The following is a 22,033-nucleotide window of genomic DNA, read 5'->3' as shown; positions in this document are numbered from 1 at the left end:
ACTGTTAAGGTTCTTTAGGAATTGATGTTTAGAGGCCACTGCACTAACTAGCTTTTACAAAAGCTAATCTTGTGTGAAATATATACACATTATAAGTTAGATTATCAAATAGACAGTCATACTTTTTCTACATGGTTTCAACGTTAACTGATAAGATTTGCAAAATGATACCCAAGTAGTTATAAATACGGTCAACAAATTGCACGTTTGCCAAGTCTATTTATACACAGTCAAGGACAATCAGTGAAGGCATGATATATTCTAGGGCATTTAATTTCACGGTTAGCATTTACATAAGTTAACTATATGTAACATTTGTATATAACGACAAAAGCCCTTTATCTACCTGCATTAACAAATAACCGTTTGTGTTATTTCAAATAAAATGTAAAAGTGCTCGCGTTGTAGACACACAAAATTAATCCTGGTGAATGATAGTTGATCCAATGGTAAGAAATAGCGCCACCTACAAGGTAGATAACACCAGTACCATCGAAAATTTTTAGTAACAAACAGGTCTACTTTTGCTTTAACAATTTTTTTGGATTAAAACAACGATATATATTTTTTGAAAAGGTAAAATATAATTTGCAGTTTCTTTTACTCTAAATTAATTTACTTGTGTTATCTAACTGATCGAATTTCAGAATCATCTAAATTGTTATTTAAGCTTGCTATCGCCCTCCATCGCCGCCCCTGTTCCTTGCCTTTTCAATGCAGGAATAGAATTTTACTCTTTTTATCTAAGAACTTTGACATAACATCGTATCGATATGAACTTGAAGCAGGAATGTTAAGAGAATTACTGCATTACCCAGGCATCAGCGCCAAACACTCAACAAAGTCACATATGTGTCATTTACCCACACACCACAAGGCCAAACAAGTGATAAATAGTTGTTAAAAAAATGGTCGACAGAGCAGTGTTTTAGGTTAATTTGTTTACTGCGTTCTATCTTTTTAAAAAGTATGTACTTATTGTTTGATGAAGAAATTGGGACATTTCTTTTGTATTTGATTTATACGTGCAAGAAACGGGGCGTGTTATATATGTAATCACCTACGGCGGCGGGTGGCGTCCACTTAAGTTGTCCGCCATCTAACTACAGCAGTTCTTATCAAATGTTTGCCAAACATGGTCAGAATGTTTACTTGCAAAATTAGTGACCAAGTTCGAAAAATAGTAGGATTGCACCGGTGGGTTTGCAGTTATATCCCTTTAATTATGAAATATTCTAATATTGACAGAGTCCGCTCTCTAACTTGACTTGTTTGAATCCGATTTTAATCAAGCTTGGTCAAAATATTTGTGGGCATACTATATCGGCCAAGATCGATAGTGAATTGAATCGTTCTAGGGGACCATTAAAGTCACTCTGGAGTTTTGACCGCTCTGTAACTTGTGTAATTCTTATCAAAAGTTCACCAAAACAGGTCACAACATTAATGGGTATAATATATCTAGGCCAAGATCGATAGACAGATGAATTGTCCTAAAGGTCTTCGAATAACTTTCAGATTTTCGAGATCTGATAGAGTCCGCTCTCTTAATTTAGTAGTTCTCCTCCAGTGACATAGTTCAAACATATTTTATTTCAGACAAATCGACATGGTTACAACAGAGACATTAACATTAACAACGATACAAGGGATGCGGCCAAAAGCCTAGCTTATAGAGGTCTATCCTTCAAACCTTTGGTCACAATATTATTAGCATAACATCTCCTCAACGTTTGACAAACATTCGGGTTGTTCAATAAGCTCTGGGTTATAGCCATTGAATTACTAAACATAGTTACTTATCCAGTTTTCACAAACTTGTCGCAATGTATACTGTCATAATATATCGTCCATGAGAACCAGTCAGATATATCAATAAAAGAAATTGTACTTTGTTTCATATAAAATTCACCTGCTTCAGTTCAATGACACAGCTTCTAGATTTTCACTCTGTTGTAGACCTATGTTCCACAAGATCTCTATACATTTGCTTCAAGAAAATGAAAAAGAAAAAGGGGTGGTGAGTAGTATGCAGAGAAATATAATTCAGCTGAAAGTACCCTGTTACTGTCGCATTTCTGAAAGCGGTCCGCAGAATAAACGTCCTACTTTCGTTTTCAAATAAGCAGCACGAAAACAAGCGGGAAAAGTGTCTTATTTTATGTAAATTACATTCCACGAGTGAAATAATGTCCATAAAGTCTCCTGTTTAGGTGTAAATGCGCTAAAGATGGAAAAATTGGATCTTTTTAAGGGACATTTTAGACAACACCACGGAAGCATATTTCTGACCGAATTTCTGCTATATACTTACACTTGCAAAAACGGACGTTGCCCATTGAAATAACTTCAGCAAGTCTTATCGAACGGTCACCAAACTTTGTCAGAATGTTTAAATTTAGGTGCATACTATTCTTACCAAACTCTATAAAAGAGCGGCATATAACCTTTGTCGCTCTGGAGTTGCGACCTTTGAATATGGCGTAATTGAAGATATTGACAATCAATATCCCCTCCTACCCGCTATTGTACCCTGCCAGCACGCAGTTTATGTTTTAATTGATATTGTTTTTAAATATATCCTTTACCACAGTCGAATTCTCACTTCTAAAATAGTTTAGTTCGTTGTGTTTCTTGATTTTACCTACCTTCGACAAATTTTCAATATAGTAAAAGATAAAAGGTAAGGGTAAATAAACATATGTTCTTGTCCAAATAATTAGAATGTTTGTTAATGGGCCTTAATGTTTTCATGTAATCTGATTATTGTATAAACGCGAAATGAATTTGTATTCGATTTGAATTTCAGCCTCCAGCTATCATCAGATGGAGGGAGCAGAAGTAATAACAATCTTGACCAATAAACAACTTATTCTTCGGCACAAAAGTAAAGTTACGAATTTATACGAACGTAGAGCTTGTTACAGTCCCGGTATGTGTTTCGAAGAGGAGTCCGCATTTAGACCAGAACCTGTACATAAGGATATGAAAAAAATAAGAACTGTATATGAAGATGACAACACAACAGAGAAATCAAGTACTTATTTTGAACTCGATACTGATAAAAAGCTAGAGCATGTCGGTGCAGATCATTCAGATAAAATCGAAATCCACAAAACCAAGTCCTACACGTATTCAAATTCAGATTCTGAAATAAAAGTTAAAGCTAAGGCCACAAGAAACAAAAATAAAACACTCAGACTGGCAAAACGAGCTTGCGATAATACCTGGAAAAATTCTTTAATTGATCTTAGTGAAGGGCAAAATAACAAACGAAATTATGTTCCTGGGAATGAAGAACAAAAGCTACCCAACTGCGATGTCGAAAGAGATGAAAACAGAAACTATTTACAGAGTAAGTCTGAAGGTATGTTCATCTTTATCATAAATAATTCAGGCGATAACTGTTTAAGCTTCTAATTTTTAAAGCATTTCTCTGTCGGCTGCTATTGAACAACACCAAACTTAACTAAACGATGCATCTGATGATAATTCCGATCCGTCTCGATTACGATTACGATAGAAATTTTGTTTAAAAAGCAACCAAAAAGACCGAAGTTATACTTACATACTTTATCATATATGAGTTAGACAAACGCATATTTCGGTATTCAGGTCCGATTATATTTTCTAGAGTAATGACCCTTCCTTGACTTGATGTATGACAGCTCCTCAAACAGTTTCCGTGGAATTAAACTGAGACTTGGTATACATCATCAACAAGATTATTTTATTTATTACTCTACTTTGGAGTTTACTTATTATTTTCTCAGGGGAGGTGGACATGTATCATACAATGTTGACATCAGCCTTCTTCTAATTACACTTTTAATTTAATTTTGATAGGTAACAAGGATTTTATTGTTCACAGCTCAGATGACGATTACGATACTGCAATGGTGTTTCGAAACGACTTATTAAAACTTGACATTCCAGATCTAACGTTTGATAACTTTGTACACATCAATCCGCAGAAAACTGAAATGGAGAGTATATCATCGCTTCATGAACAGTGTAACACAGTCTTGCTTTTTGTCACACATAACTATGCTAATGACAAACTTCGACGCCGGCAAGCGGAAATATTGTTACATCAAAGTTTGGAAATGGAAGGCCTTGAGCATTGGGTTGTGCCTGTATGGGTTGAAAAGGGCGCAAAAAAATCAATTTTAGAATGGGCTCCGATAAAAGGAATACAGTATTACCAATCACAGCAGAACAAATCAGACTTTTCAAAGCAAGTATCAGATCTGGTGATGACCGGGAGGAGGCGGCCTATGTACCAAGGACTGTAAGGAGTTTTACAAATCAATTTAGTAAGGTGAATTATGTATTTACTAAGATTTAATTTACTAAGATTTATTTTACAAATTTACATTTACAAATTTATTATCATTATAGAGACAGAGGAGGAGCGTATTGATAGACGAGAGAGGCGTCAATTTAGTAATTATGTATTTACTAAGATTTAAACATTTATAGATTTATTATTATTATAGAGAGAGAGGAGATAGACGATAGATAGATATTGATAGACGAGAGAGGCGTCAATTAAGTATATATTAAATATATAGAGAGAGAGGGAGGATATTAATAGACGAATTATTACTCAACTTGTGCAGCAGCTTCTTTAAGCAGTTGTAGGGGGTGATGGAAGGGGAACAAAAGATTGATCATGAAATGAATGATACACTGCACAAAGGTTTTAAAGAAGCACTATGTAACAGCTTTTACCATGTCAGCATCGTATGGATATTTTCTTATAATATTTATCTCCACTGCTACTGATATAATATCAGTTTTACTTTATAAGTATTCAGTTTCATTTAGACGACAAGAACAAAATGTTTTCAATACATATTTAATTCTGCAAGAAAAATAGAAACCTAACAAAAATGCATCTATTGAAACCTAACAAAACTGCTGTAACTTTAATCCATGAAACCTAAAAGCTTTTGTTGTTGTTACAAAATAGCTGATTTTCAGAAACGTCGGAGGATTTATTTAACAAACTTTGTAAAATTTATATCTACATGAAATCTGGGACATTTTGTCATTTTGGCGCAAGACTCTGAGATTCTACTCTGCTTCCGTTATATGCCGACAAAGCAAAACAAACACAGACTCTGAGCTTCTACTCTGCTTCCGTTATATGCCGACTAAATACTCAACATTTCAGTGTTTAGTAGTACATGTATTTAAAAAAAAAACCATCAAAGCAAAACAAACAAGACTCTGAGATTCTACTCTGCTTCCGTTATATGCCGACAAAGCAAAACAAACACAGACTCTGAGCTTCTACTCTGCTTCCGTTATATGCCGACTAAATACTCAACATTTCAGTGTTTAGTAGTACATGTATTTAAAAAAAAAACCATCAAAGCAAAACAAACAATACTCTGAGATTCTACTCTGTTTCCGTTATATGCCGACAAAGCAAAACAAACAAAGACTCTGAGATTCTACTCTGCTTCCGTTATATGCCGACTAAATACTCTTTATGTTTTTACCGAAACTTCATGAGAAAATGTTTGCCGGTCTAGACAGTACCGATAAGTTTCCAGTTCAACAGTTCAACATCAATGCATCAGTGCATTTATATTTGGTCGTGTATTTTACAATTTCTCTGTTGTAGGCATCACAAATGTCAACTAGATTCTATTATGACAGTAAATAAGATCTTCCAAACTCCAGTCTTTACGTAGTTTATATGCCACAATGTTCTGATGTGTATATTGCAGTGTCATCATAAGTGACGCGTACTATTCTAGACTCTGCATGGACTACATAAACTTAAATAAAATTTACTTCTGATTTCTTTTATATCAGAACTTAAATGTGATTGAAAAATCTGCTGTTTCATATTTATGACTTTCAAACATATTTATGACTTTCAAGGTAGAGGACTTTAAAAAAAAGGCAAGAACATTTATATTTGACCCGATAGCTCAGTCAGTAAAGAAAGTATTTTCAGACAACCCCACGATTCCACGATGAGTGCCATATACTAGTATACACATGAGAAATTGTGTTGCTAGACCGGGACTTATATTAGGAATACTCTGGCGACGCTACGATGTCCTCTCTCGAGCATTTATAATGAACCTATTTTCCACGCCATATACACATAAAAGAGAGAACAATCAAATATTCATTAACATATCAAAAAGGCTTCTGTAATAGTTTTTCTTTAAAGTGACACATCTATAAAATGATATACTAATATTCAGTTCTTTTCACAAAAACTTAAGCAGTGAAATGTTGACTTCCTATAAGTCTGTATCTAATTTAAGATGTTGTATAATCAAATCTTTTTGCACTTTGAAACATTATGGATGCACATATACTTTTATTAATTCATTTTGGTCTCAATCAGAAGCAGAGAAAGCATCCATACGATATATAACAAGCTTCTTAAAAACTTTTGAGCAGTGTACTGGGGGGAACGTATCTGGTTCTATTTATCCCGAAGTGTACTCGTCGCAATTCAGGCACTTGGAAGAACAAGAAGTTGTCTTCCTAGGAGATATCAGCTTGTTTTTTCTTGACTAATATCGGGATTTAATGTCATAAGTTTATCTTTTTGTTTAATGGTATTTTGTGTACTTTGTCGACAGGGAACCTATCAGAGCCCTGCTACATTTTAGTATGTAAAAGGTAGCTCTACAGTTATCGATAATTGAAAGTGTAAAAACCAATATAAGCAAAGTTTTATACATGTAGTTAATGTATTGGAATTTCGCATGGTTACGTACTATCGTGATGTAATTCGGAATTCTTCGGACGTAAATGTAGCTGAACGCGCACATTGCTGTCAGTAAAAGTTCGGAAAACGCCGAAATCGCATACCTAGAATACTTAATTTGCCAGTTGTCATAACAGGTCCACTACCTTAAAATTCACGATTACAACAAGATATTGTATACCATAAAATGTATATACATATCAAGAATAACTCCTCAAGCACAGTAATGGATCTTGTACAGAATAAATGTTATAATAAATATGATGCCAGTACCTAATTATTTCCACTTAGAAATATAGATGTTATATATTATTCTAACACGACCAGATGTATTTCCTGTTAAACAAAACACATTAAAACTATGTGTTATTGTGCAACAAATAACTGTTTGTACGTCGTAATTTTTGCGCCAAAGCTTCCAACGTCAAAGCGGTGTGCTAGAAAAGAAAATCGCACTAAACAGGCAAAATCGGCATGGATTTAGATTATCCTTGATATCGTGTTAGAACCGAAATAATATGTCTCAAACAGTATTTTTTCTTGAATAAAACTATTGTTTGTCTTTAAGATGCGTACAAATCCTTCATATCTGAACTCCAAACAATGGTTTTATTCAATAACAAATCACTTTTTGGACTTAATTATTTCTTAAATTAACCATGATTTACATGTTTCACAAAATGGCGTGAATGTTATGTTTAAGTTTTACCTTGTGTCACGGTTTTTTTGTGATATAATAATACATGTATATGATAATGTTAGATGCAATCACCCTGGGATCACAAGTTCTATCTAAAACATTCATGAAATTATCAGTTTTGTTAGCATACATTTCTGTTGTTAAGACCAAAAAGGCTAATTTGCGTTGACATTTTTATTTTAGTGTAATATTTAAATATTACAATGAATTATACATGATTATTTCACATTGAAAATATATCAGATATAATTGTTTTCACTGGATGAAAAATATCGGATATATAATTTGTTAAGACCATTGAAAAACTCATATGAAAGAATTGTTTGTTTTACATGCTAAATCATATACAATTTTGATGTAAGACTTTCATTACAAATATATTTCCAAATTGTATAGTTGCTTCCATGCGTCAGACGTAATACATGTATATACATTTTAGAAATAATATCAAGTTCTTTTGTTTTATAATCTCATATTTTATTCATTTTATTTAGATATGACATTTACATTCCTAGTCAAACTGTTTTTAAATTTAACATTTTATTTTTATATTAGGAACATCAGGTTTTTTATTTTATTAAACAAGAAGTTATGTTTACTTCTCTTTATATTTTACAAGACACTTGAAGGCTGCTGTGGCAGCGAGATATTTAGGAGTTGTGGTGGATTTATACATGATGTAATCTGTTATTTTGAAAATATACAAGTTAGTTTTATTGAACTAATTAATTAGTAATGTTGTCATAGCTTTATGCTCATGCTATCTGTTATTATGAACATGGGGCCTCCGTGGCCGAGTGGTTAAGGTCGCTGACTTCAAATCACTTGCCCCTCATAGATGTGTGTTCGAGCCTCACTCGGGGCGTTGAATTCTTCATGTGAGGAAGCCATCTAGCTGGCATACGGAAGATCGATGGTTCTACCCAGGTGCCCGCTTGTGATGAAATAATGCACGGAGGGGCACCTGGAGTCTTCCTCCACCATTAAAGCTGGAAAGTCGCCATATGACCTATCATGTGTCGGTGCGACGTTAAATCCAACAAAAAAAAATATTATGAATATATACAATAAGTTTACTTATTTTGTTTCCGTAAGTTGTAATGGATTTATGCATTTTGTTATCTGTTATTTCGAAAAAATACAAGCCAGTTTTATTGAACTACTTGTTTATTTATTTTGTTTCCATAAAGGTGTTATAGATTTATACATATTGTTATCAGTTATTATGAAAATATACAGCACAAGAACTACTTGTTTCGTTATTTTGTTTCCGTAATTTAACAAATTCAGTTGAATTTTAAATGAATTTTACAGGGCTTGAAGGCATGTGATTATCAAAATAATAATTCTAGAGTAGAATCACTACATGGTGTCCTTAGAGTACGTCAATATTTTACAAGGAAGTCGTTATTCCGATTTGATTCTTTTTCTTAGTTATCCTAAAAGTAAGGGAGGTGCATGCCTCCGTGACCGAGAGGTTAAGGTCGCTGACTATGTACCACTTTCCCCCTTACTGATGTGGGTTCGAGTCGAGACTCACTCGTGACATTGAATTTTTCATGTGAGAAAGCCATCAAGCTGGCTTACGGAAGGTCGGTGGTTGGTTCTACCCAGGTGCGTGCTCGTGATGACGTTTTGAACTAATGCACAGAGGGGCACCTAGAGTCTTCCACCACCGACAAAGCCGGAAAGCCGCCATATGACCTATAATTGTTTGTGTGACGTTAAACTCAACCAAAATGTTGGGGATCTAACACAAGAACCACGCTGCCCTTTCAAACCGCAACCCGAGAGCAGCGTATGTATGGGTGTGTACATGATTGACATATACACATGAATACATTACAGAGACTATGCAAAGTATAAAGACAACGAGGAAGAAACGACCAAATATAGGGACAGTGTGCGACCTTAGAACGATGAGCGGTATTAAAATCACCAAGAAGTTAAAACCTGTCTGTGATACTTTTATGACAAGGTATATCACGACCCGAGTTCGAACGGGATGCTGTAAGATATATGGTCATGGCAATTTTCCAGCTGTATTCATTAAAATCATGAAAGTCTAAAATGGGTCATAAAAAGCTAACGATCCTACTATTTTAAGCCACATTGGGTGCTTGGTGTTCAGCCATTTAACAAATTGACTTTATGCTTTTCCCCTTGATTTTATCTGACGTAACAGGTAGTTTACTTCATGGCACGACATTATTGAGGCTACTGGGATTGACCTACTTTGATTATTGTCCTCTGTCCTGTTTATTCAAGCAAAATCTCCACAGCAGTTGTCTCCGCAAAGTAATTGAGTAAATACTTTATGGTTTGTGATTGTCTTTTTTAATGGAAAATTAGTATATTCGTACAGGCAAGTTTGTGTTTAACACTTTTGTTACCATTACATGTGTAAGGTACTCTTCTGGCGGGGATAGCTTTTATTTGCACTGTCAATCAATACTCCCCAGTGGTGTTTTATCAGTGAATGTAAAAAGGCGGTGTCACAATGTATAGCTTTGTTTGTTTGTTTTCGGAACGTTATCTACTAGTATATAGGCTGCTTTGTTTATGTATATTGTTGACATAATTATTTCTCGTGTACTCATCCACGAATACACTTCGATGTAGTTTCCTTGTATTAATAGTTACATTTGCTACTGCTGAAAAAATTATCGTCACAGTCAACTGAGTAAATTTTCGTACGCGCTATTGTTAACGATTCCGATACACTCTGATATTCATTAAATGAAAAATGCATGTCCTGTTCGAAGGATTAGCACTGAAACAAGCTCTACGAGAAGAGAATTTACAAGAGCACCTCACAACTAAATAAGGTAAAACTGAAAATCAAGCTTCAAAATATCTTGTTCAGTCTAGCGGTGTCTTCTGTCGTGATGTATTTATACTGAAAATACATTTTAGTATGTCTACAATATGATCCTCATTATAATTTGTATCTCCACTTCCGTAATTGAACAGGCTCAAAATGAAGCCTACAACATCTTCATTCATGTCAAGTTTTGGTCGCCTCTGGTTTTTCACTTTTTCTAAAACTGTCTTTGTTATTTCTGGAAAATATTCTTACCATCGCTGTTTTATATACAACTGAGTAGAGACCCGTTCTGTCTAGACTAAATCGAGAAAATGATCGCAACAAACGCACTTTGAATAAGATTAAAGATAAAAAATGCGGTACTGAAAGTAAAATTCTTGTTAGAGCATATCACAAAATATTTGTTCTAAGATAAATGTTACATGTACATTTTATTTTTTTTTATTTATTTTTTCACAGAAAACTCCAATATGTTCTTCAATTGACAAAGCAAAGACTTTGAAGTTAGAATAATATTGATATAAACCCTTTTCAAATAAATAACTAGTAATAAACGTTTTGGTAATTTGAGACTGTTGCCAAGCGTAGACAGAAAATCTTTGAGTGTTTGAATAGCCTTATTATGGTGAAAATCTGCATGACAAAGGTATTGACCTAATTGCGATGGGACGGACACACGAACTGACAGACGAGTCCCAAAATCTGGGTTCAAACAGTAGGGACTAAAATAATGATTATCATAGTGGATACATAGTGTGTCATTGACATTGACACAATGCTATAATATGTAATCAGAAAAGATAAAATGACACTGTTTACACGGTATAGATATAATACATTCAACATATGATTTACAATGTAGATAACATCACGAGTTTGGGTCGTCGGTATCATACTGTTCAGTTTCGACTTTAAATAACTAATAAAATGAAACAGGAAGATTTATTTAGATGTATCATACACCCAATTAATGACATGCTGGTCAATTGCCAAAACAATTGTTCGAGGTCCGACATTTTGACCAAAAGCTAGTCGGTGTTTCCATTACATGACAAGAGTAGTTGATTTTAATAGTTTTACTTTTGATTTTTTTACTTATTCGCCCAGTAAACATGTGTTGAATATTGACCAGTCATATAGTACAAAATATGGACCGGCGATATATATAATGTAGTAATAATAAACTGAAAACCAGTTGCCAATGAAGTAGTGTTGACAAAGCTCACTTATACTGACCACAGTATAACAATTGCATGAAAATGCACAAAAATTAGTTTACACGTACATATAGATACAAAGAGGAAAACAAAAATATGAACATTGCCATTTATGTAACTTTTCTCGTCCGTTTTAGCATTTATATTGCCTGTAAAAATGCAAGTATGTGGAGACCACAGCAATTTATCTCTTGACAAAGTTATGAATATATGTGAATTATCACACCATCAGTTACAGAAAATGAGCACCAAAGCATGTGAAAAGCATGCTCGGATGTATTTGGCATGCGTGTTTTGACAAATTACAAAATGTGCTACACTCCTCTGACCCCAGTTGTAAATTATTATATAGCTACATTTTATGTATCCCACTAGCCAAAAAGAACAGAAAATAAGGAAATATAACAACACAAAGTCCAATGTTCTCTTATTCTGCCGCCATAGATATAGTCTGTACGAGCAATGGTTTCCGTAATAACCGGAGATGCCGATGTCACTTACAGAAAAAACGTAGTCGATCAGAAATAAGTGATTATCATAACAGGTCCACTACCTTATCTAATCTAGGTATTTCTCATCGCCAGTTTCAAATTGTATGCAAACTCGGTTAAAGAAAATTGCGCCAACTGTAAGCGAGTAGTTTTGAGCTTCTGGACGTTGTAGGACAATTAGTCAAGCATTTCTCTTTGTCCTTCAGGTGGATTCTCATGTTGTTGGGGTTTTTTTATTTCAGAAAACAAAAAAAGCAGCTGCAACTGTTCACCATAATGAATCGTTATGGTGGTGTTTTCGTTATAGTTCACTAATGGGGGTTTGTCATGTACCATATTGAGGTATCGTACCGACGGCGTTTGTCGATACGTAACGCACTGACCGTGTTTGTTTTCTGTTGTACTTTACACGTTCTCTGGACGTGATGAAAACTAGGTAGACCTGGATGATGTTGATAGTGATCACATAATCTGTCAAAACAAATAAATATCAAAGATAAATTACATGAACTATTTATACATTTGTGTATATATGTACACATTGTTTAATTTGAAACAAATATGGATAACATCACAAGACCAGTTGTTCTAACGTTCTGTATGCACAGGCTCCAGCTCACCTATACCTGACCTATACTCATCAAATTTGCATCCAATTATTTGCCAACAAATTATATTTTCTCAAAATGTAGAACCCCCCAAAAAAGAAAAGCCCATGAGGCCACCATATCATACATGTATAATAAGTTTAAAACTTCCAAGGGAGAGATCCTCTCAACCCCACCCCACCAACAACCCCATCTCCTAATCTGCGCGGAATACCTTCTCTCGTACCTCAATATTAAGATCAATAATGCACTAAATGCCACCATGTCATACCTTTATTTAAAACATTTCTATGGGGAGACCCTCTGACACCATTATTATGAGGGAAGTAACCCATCTCGTACCAAAATTTTGATCAAAAACTGCACCAGAGGCCACTATTTAATACTTTTATTTCACAAATGTCTGGTGGGACACCTTGATCGCTAACACGAGCAGAGGCCCAGCGTACATAGTTCTTAACTGGTGCCCCGCCCCGCCCCCCCCCCCCCCCTCCACGGGCGCCACAATCAAATATTTCTGTATCCGGGCCTGACGCATATGACATATGACGCACCTACAACGTGATAAAGGTAAGACAGCTTAGTGTGTCTAACAATATATAAAACCGTATGTTCATAAAAGCAGAAATACATATTGTTAGTTAAAAGGGCCTCTTTTGAATAAACTAAATATCTTTTGCTAGCTATATTACTTGAATTATTATGAAAATTCAAACGCTCTTTATGCAGTAACCTCTAAATGGACTTACCCAGGTAAATATTACGTATCTCTTAAAAGTCATATGGGCTATTATACCATCTTTAGAAAGCATAACAACAAGTCAACTTTTGCTTTGTAAAATAATTTGAATTTGGAAAAAAAGGTGAGTAATACAATGTTAATTTCAAAACCTACTTTGATATGTATGTACTCTTTTGTGTTTTATCTAATTTGTGCAATGACTCGAGCTGAAGCCAGGATTAAGTTTAATGATAATTATATTAATGGGATTATTTTTTCATCTTTACCTTGAAGAAAAACAGGTAATTGAACTATGAACCTCGGGAAATAAATTGTGAATTAGGCTTTTCGAAATTAAAATCAATTCTAACGCGATCCGATTCATTTTCCTATAATACAAAGAAAGCTGGAGACAGTGATTTATTAAACAACAATTCACTGTTCTGACGTCACAACTATTACGTCATAGTGTCAAGCGGCGTAACGGCGCGCTGGAAAAAAACCCGAATGAAAACGGGCAAATATCTAATGCATGCCGACAAGGTGTACTTTAAAGTCCTTGATAACGTGTTAGAATCGAAATAATATATCTCATTTAGTGATTTGCTCTTGAATAAATCACTGTTTGTCGTTCAGATGCGTAGCATTATATCACTCGGGCTACGCCCTCGTGATATAACTCCTTCGCATCTGAACTCCAAACAGTGATTTATTCAGCGACAAATCACGGATGAGATATATTATTTCTTAATTAAGTTCGTGGTACAATTACCGTTTCAATACATATAACTTATTGAAGGATAATAATTGTATTTGTTGCCTCTGATTTTTGTTATCTAGACACGAGTTGTTTAGCTTATAGAATTTTTAGAACAATGAATAGACGCGCCAAAATCTCTTAAATCAGCTTAATAATATGAACGTATGGAGATGAATTCATCAAACGTATTTCTCTTTTTCTTTTCTTTGAATGAAATGTGTAAATGGGCTCCCCTTGTCAAAGCATAGAACGCAACAAGCAAAATAATAGCTGAGTCTGTCCATTAAAGGTAATAAAATGTGCAACACCCTTCAAGCACCTTAAGAAGCTCCAGCATAAGTAGCATTCTACTATGCAGATAAGGTAAATGGATTCCAAACGTGGTGACTGTCGCTACACAGCACTTAGCGGCTGATGTTGAGATAGTATAACCTTTGGAAGCTTCCAAGACAAGCCGTAAATATTGTCCTTCTGTGAAATCTATGGACGGCATCAAAACTGTGGAATATCCATCCACCTATCCAGTTCATCATCAGCGTGATTTCGTTTATGTTCGCCAGTCAAAATCATACTTTTAGTGAAAGAACATGTAATGTCACATTAGATTCAGTTTATATAAAATTGATGTACGATGTTTGATAGGAAAGTCACACCGCCACCAGTACGGTGTTTATTATTTAAGAAAACACTTATCTCTTTTGTGATTTGTCGTTGAATAACATCATTGTTTGGAGTTTAGATGCCAAGGAATTATATAGATGTATGATAAAACAACACGTAACTCAAAGAATGCAACCAAAAAGAATAGAATAGCAGACGTACTCAGTTTGACTGAGTCTGTTCATGAGAGGTAAACTTGCTTCTTTACATATTTTTTGGGGGGGAAGCATCATTTTATATTTAGATGAACATTTCTTTTCAGTCTCCAATTACCACCTGATGGAGGAAGCTCAAGTTGTAACAGTGCTTCAAAGGCGAACTCTAAAACCATTGCAAATAAAACATTCATCAAACGGCCATTTAAATGATACTAGTAACGGAGGTCATACCTTTAACACCAAAGACCAGATCCACAATGCAAATACATTGAAAACAAACAGTGTCCGAAACATTGACATAGCGGAATGCTCACCAAACTGCACTGAAATAGCGGAATGCTCATGTTCAGTCAGACCAAACTGCAATAAATTAGCGGAATGCTCATGTGCAGTCAGATCAAACTGTAAAAGTAAGTATCATTTTGTCCTTGTGTACAATTGCTTAAAGACACATCTATCATTTTTAGCAGACTCGAGACAAAACAACAACTGTAACAGCAGTAAAGAACAGACAAAAAGCAAGTAATTGGAGTTATGTATTAATAAATGTTTGACACTAACACAAGAAACTTCCAATGAGGTAAAAATAACAGGAACCAAAATGCCCTTGCATGTTCGTCTCTGGGAGGGAGAGGTGAATATCCTGGCGCATTCAAAACATTTAGAAAACCATATACATGGATGCATATTCGTTCCTGCACGGAACCACATTCCTGATTAAAATACGTCATTCAAAAGTTGTTTTACACTTTACTTCTACTTCCTTTACCTCGGATAATATATTCACTGATGTTTTCGTCCATTCATTTTTAAGTAACTGAGTTTAGGTCGCAGCATTTAAAGTATCTAAACAAAGCAACATTTAGCTTTTAATAGATTAAATTTCTCATGTTCAACTGTTTTAACAAACAGCATATACCAGTACATTATTAAATCAATGTGGTATATTTTAATTCTGTCATAAATTCTTTAATTTATTTCATGTGAAGCTCAATATAGGAATTATTATATATATATATATATATATATATATATATATATATATATATATATATATATATATATTTATTTAGATAACAACAATAAAAGAAACAAAAACAAAACGCTCAGGCGTTCAAGAAAAAGACAGCCAGCTGAGGAAGAAAGTCCATCTAAAATGCAGCCGAAAGAACAGAATGAAACCGAAAGTGACGAATCGAAGTCAATCGGGAATGTTAAGAATGAGAGAGATGAAAACATGAACCGTGTACAACGGAATTCTACAGGTAATTAAAAAGTTATTTCAACATTTTACTCTAACTGGTAGACGCATATAGGCATATACCTGCATCCTAGGTGACTGTGGCCACGTGTTTGTTGTACTTATATTACCCTGATTTTATGTTTAAATATTGTTAAAATGGTTAAAAGAATTCACTGATTTGCTATTCTATGATTTAATAAAGGTAATAAAGACTATTGTTCTTTTTTACAATTAATTTTAGTGCTTTGTGATTTTGAGTATATCACCACGTTATGTGTTGTTTATATTAAAACAGGTTGCAAAGATGTTGTCATTCTCAGCTCAGAGGAAGATATTGAAGCTGTTTCTGAACTTCGTAAGCAGTTGTTAGATCTTGACATTCCAGAGCTGACGGTTGACATTTTTGATAATATTCATCTTGGAAAAACTGAAATGGAAAGTATAAGGTTGGTCCATCAACAATATAAAACGGTCTTAGTTTATGAAACACACAATTTTAACAAAAATAGAAATAGATGTCGTCAGGCTGCTATTTTAGATCACAATTCTTATAAAACAGATCAACAAGTCATACCTGTTTGGGCAGAAAACACTCCGCCTCAATTCACTGGCATTAAAGGAATACAATCAGGTAAGAACACGTCAGTATTTCCTGACCAAGTAAAAGGTCTGGTCTTGGCTGGGAGAAAGCAGTTAATGTTTTAGAGACCTGAAAAAAGAAATGGAACATATTAATGTTTGACATTAAAACAATCTAGATTCTGATTACTAATTCAACAAAGAATATTTTATGTGTATTGGTGACAATTTTTGTTTCTTCGGAAACAGTAGACCTATACATGTATATTGACTTAAATAAAAAGTGGAAAGGGAAGAGCGAGTAAAGTAGGGGAGGGGGAAGTAACTAGAAAGAATGTACGCTGCAAGAATGTTTTTTAATCATGAAGATATTGCTTAAGTGAATTTAAGTTCAACATGTTGAAAAATACTTCAAAGTTATTGTGTTCGCCTAATGTGATCATTATGCTATTGTGTTCACGTAATGTGATCCTTATTCTACTGTGTTCGCGCAATGCAATCCTTATTCTATTGTGTTCGTGGAATGTGATCCTAATATATTGTGTTCGCGGAATACGAATCCTATTCTATTGTGTTCGCGCCATGAGATCCTTATTCTATTGCGTTCGCGTAATGTGATCCTTGTTCTGTTGTTGGGCGTAATGCCTTCCTTATTCTATTGTGTTCATGAAATGCGATCCTTATTCTATTGTATTCGCGCTATGCGATCCTTATTCTATTGTGTTTGCGTTACGTGATCTTATTTCTATTGTGTCCGCGGAAATCGATCCTTATTCTTTTGTGTTTGCGTTATGTGATCTTATTTCTATTGCGTCCGCGGAATGCGATCCTTATTCTATTGTGTTTGCGTTATGTGATCTTATTTCTATTGTGTCCGCGGAAAGCGATCCTTATTCTATTGTGTTTGCGTTATGTGATCTTATTTCTACTGCGCCGCGGAATGCGATCCTTATTCTATTGTGTTTGTGTAATGTGATCCTTGTTCTGTTGTGCGGCGTTATGCCTTCCTAATTCTATTGTGTTCGCGGAATGCGATCCTTATTCTATTTTAATATTCTTTTTAAGTTATTTCAAAGTAATTAAAAAACATTTATGCAGTGTATGGGGGGTAGGGGGTGGGGAACATCTGGTTCTTGTTTCCCGAAGCGTGCTCGTCGCGAATCAGGCACTTGGAAGAACAAGAAGTTGTCTGTTCTGGAGACTTCAGCTTGTTTTTTCTTGACTAATATCGGGAAAAATCCTTGCGACATAATCTAAATGTGTGTATCTCTTATGCAAGTATGTTTCTTTCTTCTTTTTGTCGACTCGTTGTGTATAAAAAAACAATACATACTTTTAAGGAGAGGATTTTTGTTCAGTCCAGAAATGTAAATTACTACAGCCTGCTGAACTGACAACAAAATTTACTTCTAATTGTACAGCAGAACGGTAGTAAATGTTTTCCTTCAAACGTTAGAGTAATTGATTACCCTTGATGCATTATGTATCCTAACATATGCTGGCAAACATTTTTTCTGTGTTAATTTTTTATGATTTATTGGTTTGTTTATAAATTATGTACATCGGTATATATGTTGTCGCGTTATGTATGGCTCAGACTTTTCTCATATTTTGCGAGAAAATGATAAATCTGAAATATTTTGCACTGCTTTGGATCTGTTACGATGAAAGAAATATCCAATCCTTTTATATCTATAAAGCATTACGGTTGTTATGCAGTTTTTGTTCCTAACACACGTTTATTTTTGGTAATGATTAAAATGTCTGCACTATCTTTTAAGATCTTACACGCTAACAATTCTATACTTAACAAATAATCAAGGCCTTCGAGTGGTTTATCGTCTGATTTACCACGGTTCAGAGTTCAGATGCGTAGGAATTGAACCACGAGGGCGTTAGCCCGAGTGGTTAAATACTGAAGCATCTGAACGATGAACCGTGGTAAATTAGACGATAAATCACAAGAAGGCCTTGATTGTTTTCATTCTGACATGGTCATTGATATATTTTAATAAATATTATGCTGGGCTTCATTTACGCGAGGAGTAATGTATCGGACGTCATGCGGCAATTTGACGTCATCATTGACGTCATAATGCTCTCGCGCGTCAACCGTTGGGTATCGCAGAATAAACAGAGCTTGGTTTTCTTCTTGTTTAACTGGAAATCAAATCGAGCCATGTTAGAAAAATCATTCTGTCGTGAAAGGCGTGTTGATATCTCAATGTAAGTTTGATAAGTTTATTTTATACAATGCTGCTAATAGAATACTTTTACTTTATTTTACATTTTTGTTTGTCTAATTAAGCTGAATGTTATGTACTTAATTATAACAGTAAGAATCTCATGTTGAACTTAAGAAGATGTGTTCAGTCGACACCTAGCATTTTTATACTTCATAATTCATTTTTATATATTTTTATACAGTTTATTTTACACTTGCTATATTCTATTTATAAATCAATTTTATGAGCTGTTTTTAAGTTACACAGCGACTTTGTACGAAGATCACAGTGCTGAATGATACATGAACACAATTTTTAACATAATTATGATAATACTTAAATGCTCGTATAATGCAGCAGGTTTAAATGTCTTGTACCATATGCATTTAATTGAATTAGAAACATGCAATATTTATTTTTATTCATTTATTGACTATATGTGTGATAGATATTGTATGTTATACTTTACTACCAGCTAGCTGGTATTTTGTGGATCGGACATTTTGCTGATGTAATGAACCCATGACCAAATCGCTTTGTATTACAGTTTTTTTTTCTTTTTTATGATTGATGAGTGTATACATTGATAGCAAAAGCAAAAACAAAATGTTATAAAATCAAATTGTGTCGGAAAATAAAATATAAAACTGTCTGTTTTTTTCTGTTTTTTTCTGTTCTTATCTTAATTTCTATCTTATTTCTTGGTCAGTTTTGAATTTTATTTCTAACATGCAATTCAACATCAGCCTACAAATTCAACATGAAAGTTTGTGCATACACGACATAATAAATTAACAGTATTAGTAACCAATACGTTCAGACGAAAGGAACGAGATGAACAATTATAATTTGCCAGCAACATTAACTTTTATGGACTATTTTAGCACAAAGCATGAACCATAAAAGAGAACATGATGAAACAAAAAACATTGAACACGTTGTCTGAGGGTATTCATAATATACTCTATGTATGCAAACTTCATCTTGCTTGGAACAACTTACAAAATTTTTCACAGAGTAGTTTTAGCGTAAAGTCTAACCAAAGTTCTATCAGATACAAAATGGTATGACACATGGAGAAATTATGTTTACCTATGTTAGTGTCCTGGAAGAAATATCCTACCATGACTACTACTTTAAACAAGGGTTTGTTGCTTCAAATAGGCTTGTACCTGTACGTGCTGTCGTTACATGGCCGGAAAAGAAAGCCATAAATTATTTTACTTTTCAATACGGCTTCTACTTAGCAAAGTGTATCAACTTTTAAAATTGCATCAATACCTTTTTAAGCCGCATAGAGTAATTGCAGCGTCCGTCCGCTTGTCATTCATCAAGGAATTTAACATTATTTGAACAAATGTTCCTCATAATGAGAATATGGACAATGTGCAAACCCCAGAAACCTAGCTCAAAGGTCAAGGTCACATCTGGAGGTCAAATGTCAGTACTATCTTTTCCAGACCGGTCAATAACACTGTCATCCTTGAAGATATTTAACTATTACTTGGCACAAATTTATCCTAAAATAAGACGATGTGTCACGAATAACACCCAAATCCCTAGTCTAATTGTCAAGTTGGTACTCACAGGTCACAGGTCAATAGTGTATTTTTCCTGTCCGCTCCATAACTGTGATCATTGAAGGCATTATAATATTACTTTGCACAATTGTATTCAATAATGAGAATTTTGTTATGCAAAAAATACATGCCACTATCTCAAAGGTCAAGTTCAAACTCAGAGGTCAAACGTCATTAGGTTATTTTCCTGTCCGGCCTATAACTATGTAATCCACCAAGAGGGTTTAATATTATGTAATACAAATTTCCCCATAATGATTTTTATGCGCAACACCCAGCTTCCTATCTCAAAGGTCAAGGTCACACTTAGTGGTCAAAGTTCCGTAGATTTTTTCCTATGCGGTCCATAACTCTGTCAACCATCAAGGGATTTCTCAGAAGAACAGAGCACCAAAGCAGCCTCAGAGCTACGCATTTGCTAAGAAGGTCCACAACAAAAAAGAAACTGTAACGGGAAAATATAATAGACGAGTTGCTTCAAAAAGCCAACAAGTATCCTGGCGACATGAGTTCTCGATAGTCTAACAAGAAATCACAAATTATTTACATAATTATATTCAACTCACCTTTAAAATCATCTGTTTGACAAAACATTACCCCTTTCATATAATCTGCAAGCAAAATCTACGATTATAAGTCTCCGCTGTGCTAATTATTACAAGTTTTATCAGATGACCTACTTTCCGATTCAAGAAATCACCGTCATGTATTCTCGAGCTATTTTTAGTAATGGGTGATTTTCCCCATCTGCAGCTAAAATCACTGTACTGTAACTGCTCTACTGAAAACAAATAAAGTGGTAATGAATATTTATTTTTTATTCAAACTTATTTCTTATTATTTTCTGACATATATATTCAGTTACAACAGTCACACACAAATGGTGTGTTTTTCCTAGCAACTATTTAACGGTTGATTTCTTGACTGCTTTTTTCTTTGACAAATCATTTGCAACTAGTTTTGTTTTCTTTCCAGAGCCAGTACTCTCATAATATTGTTTAAGCTTTTCTACTGTATCCCCTTCAAGTGCCTTACCACCAATAACCTCACTCACATTTCTTCTTTTTTTAGGTGTAACCTGATTAGCCTTTACCTGTAAAGACATTGACTGAAAAAAATCTGGTTCACTGGAAGAAGGAACATTTTCTTTTTCAGTAAAAGACTTACTAGTATCTGCATTGTTTTGATACAAAGTTGATGGCTTTAATTTCAAACCTAGCTGCTCACACATGGTTGAACCATCAAGTAGTGGGTAGATTCCTGCCCTCTTAAATGAAGCCTGCAAGTTAGATGGACAAAGAGCACAGACATCGTACCTTGTTACTACTCGATGGTTCACCCTTGCGAAAGCGGTACATGCATGACTATACACAGTTTGGAGCGGCCCAAAACAACCAACATCCATTGGTTGCAGTATGTGAGACGTGTGGGGTGGCAGTACAAACAATATAATATTGTTTTTTCAATGCCCAGTCAATCAGGTCTATAGAGACGTGACTTCTATGGCCGTCATACAATA

The 22,033-nt window shown here is 34.5% G+C and overlaps 1 protein-coding gene and 1 long non-coding RNA gene across 4 annotated transcripts; one reads left to right on the top strand and one right to left on the bottom strand.

Annotated features, from left to right (window-relative positions):
• Positions 1–475: 475 nt before the first annotated feature.
• On the top strand, positions 476–8,697 carry LOC123559985 (uncharacterized). 2 transcript variants are annotated; one of them, XM_053552219.1, is made up of 3 exons: positions 476–576; positions 2,810–3,355; positions 3,847–8,697. In XM_053552219.1, exons 2-3 carry the CDS (start codon positions 2,827–2,829, stop codon positions 4,293–4,295), a joined length of 978 nt encoding a protein of 325 aa, XP_053408194.1. In that variant the 5' UTR covers positions 476–576; positions 2,810–2,826; the 3' UTR covers positions 4,296–8,697. The 2 variants fall into 2 exon arrangements, with proteins under 2 accessions (XP_053408194.1, XP_053408193.1); XM_053552218.1 differs by having other exon boundaries at positions 2,810–3,367.
• Positions 8,698–10,724: 2,027 nt separating this feature from the next.
• Positions 10,725–21,212, bottom strand: LOC123559982 (uncharacterized). Of its 2 annotated transcripts, XR_008372565.1 has the most exons (4): positions 21,081–21,212; positions 16,705–16,839; positions 16,397–16,557; positions 10,725–12,451 (listed from the first exon to the last, which is right to left on the bottom strand). It is a non-coding gene; the product is annotated as an uncharacterized LOC123559982 (long non-coding RNA). The 2 variants fall into 2 exon arrangements; XR_008372566.1 differs by lacking the exon at positions 10,725–12,451 and having other exon boundaries at positions 15,938–16,557.
• Positions 21,213–22,033: the final 821 nt, after the last annotated feature.

This window comes from Mercenaria mercenaria, chromosome 10 (genome assembly GCF_021730395.1).
Source record: "Mercenaria mercenaria strain notata chromosome 10, MADL_Memer_1, whole genome shotgun sequence".
NCBI classification, from domain to species: Eukaryota; Metazoa; Mollusca; class Bivalvia; order Venerida; family Veneridae; genus Mercenaria; species Mercenaria mercenaria.
Note: the sequence above shows the minus strand (reverse complement) of the source record. Positions and strands in the feature narration are given on the sequence as shown.

Bases quoted from the DNA above. Each gene is read 5' to 3' on its own strand.
- LOC123559985 (XM_053552218.1), top strand. From the start codon at position 2,827: ATGGAGGGAGCAGAAGTAATAACAATCTTGACCAATAAACAACTTATT. The intron at 3,368-3,846 runs GTATGTTCATCT...TAATTTTGATAG, and splicing joins TTTACAGAGTAAGTCTGAAG to GTAACAAGGATTTTATTGTT.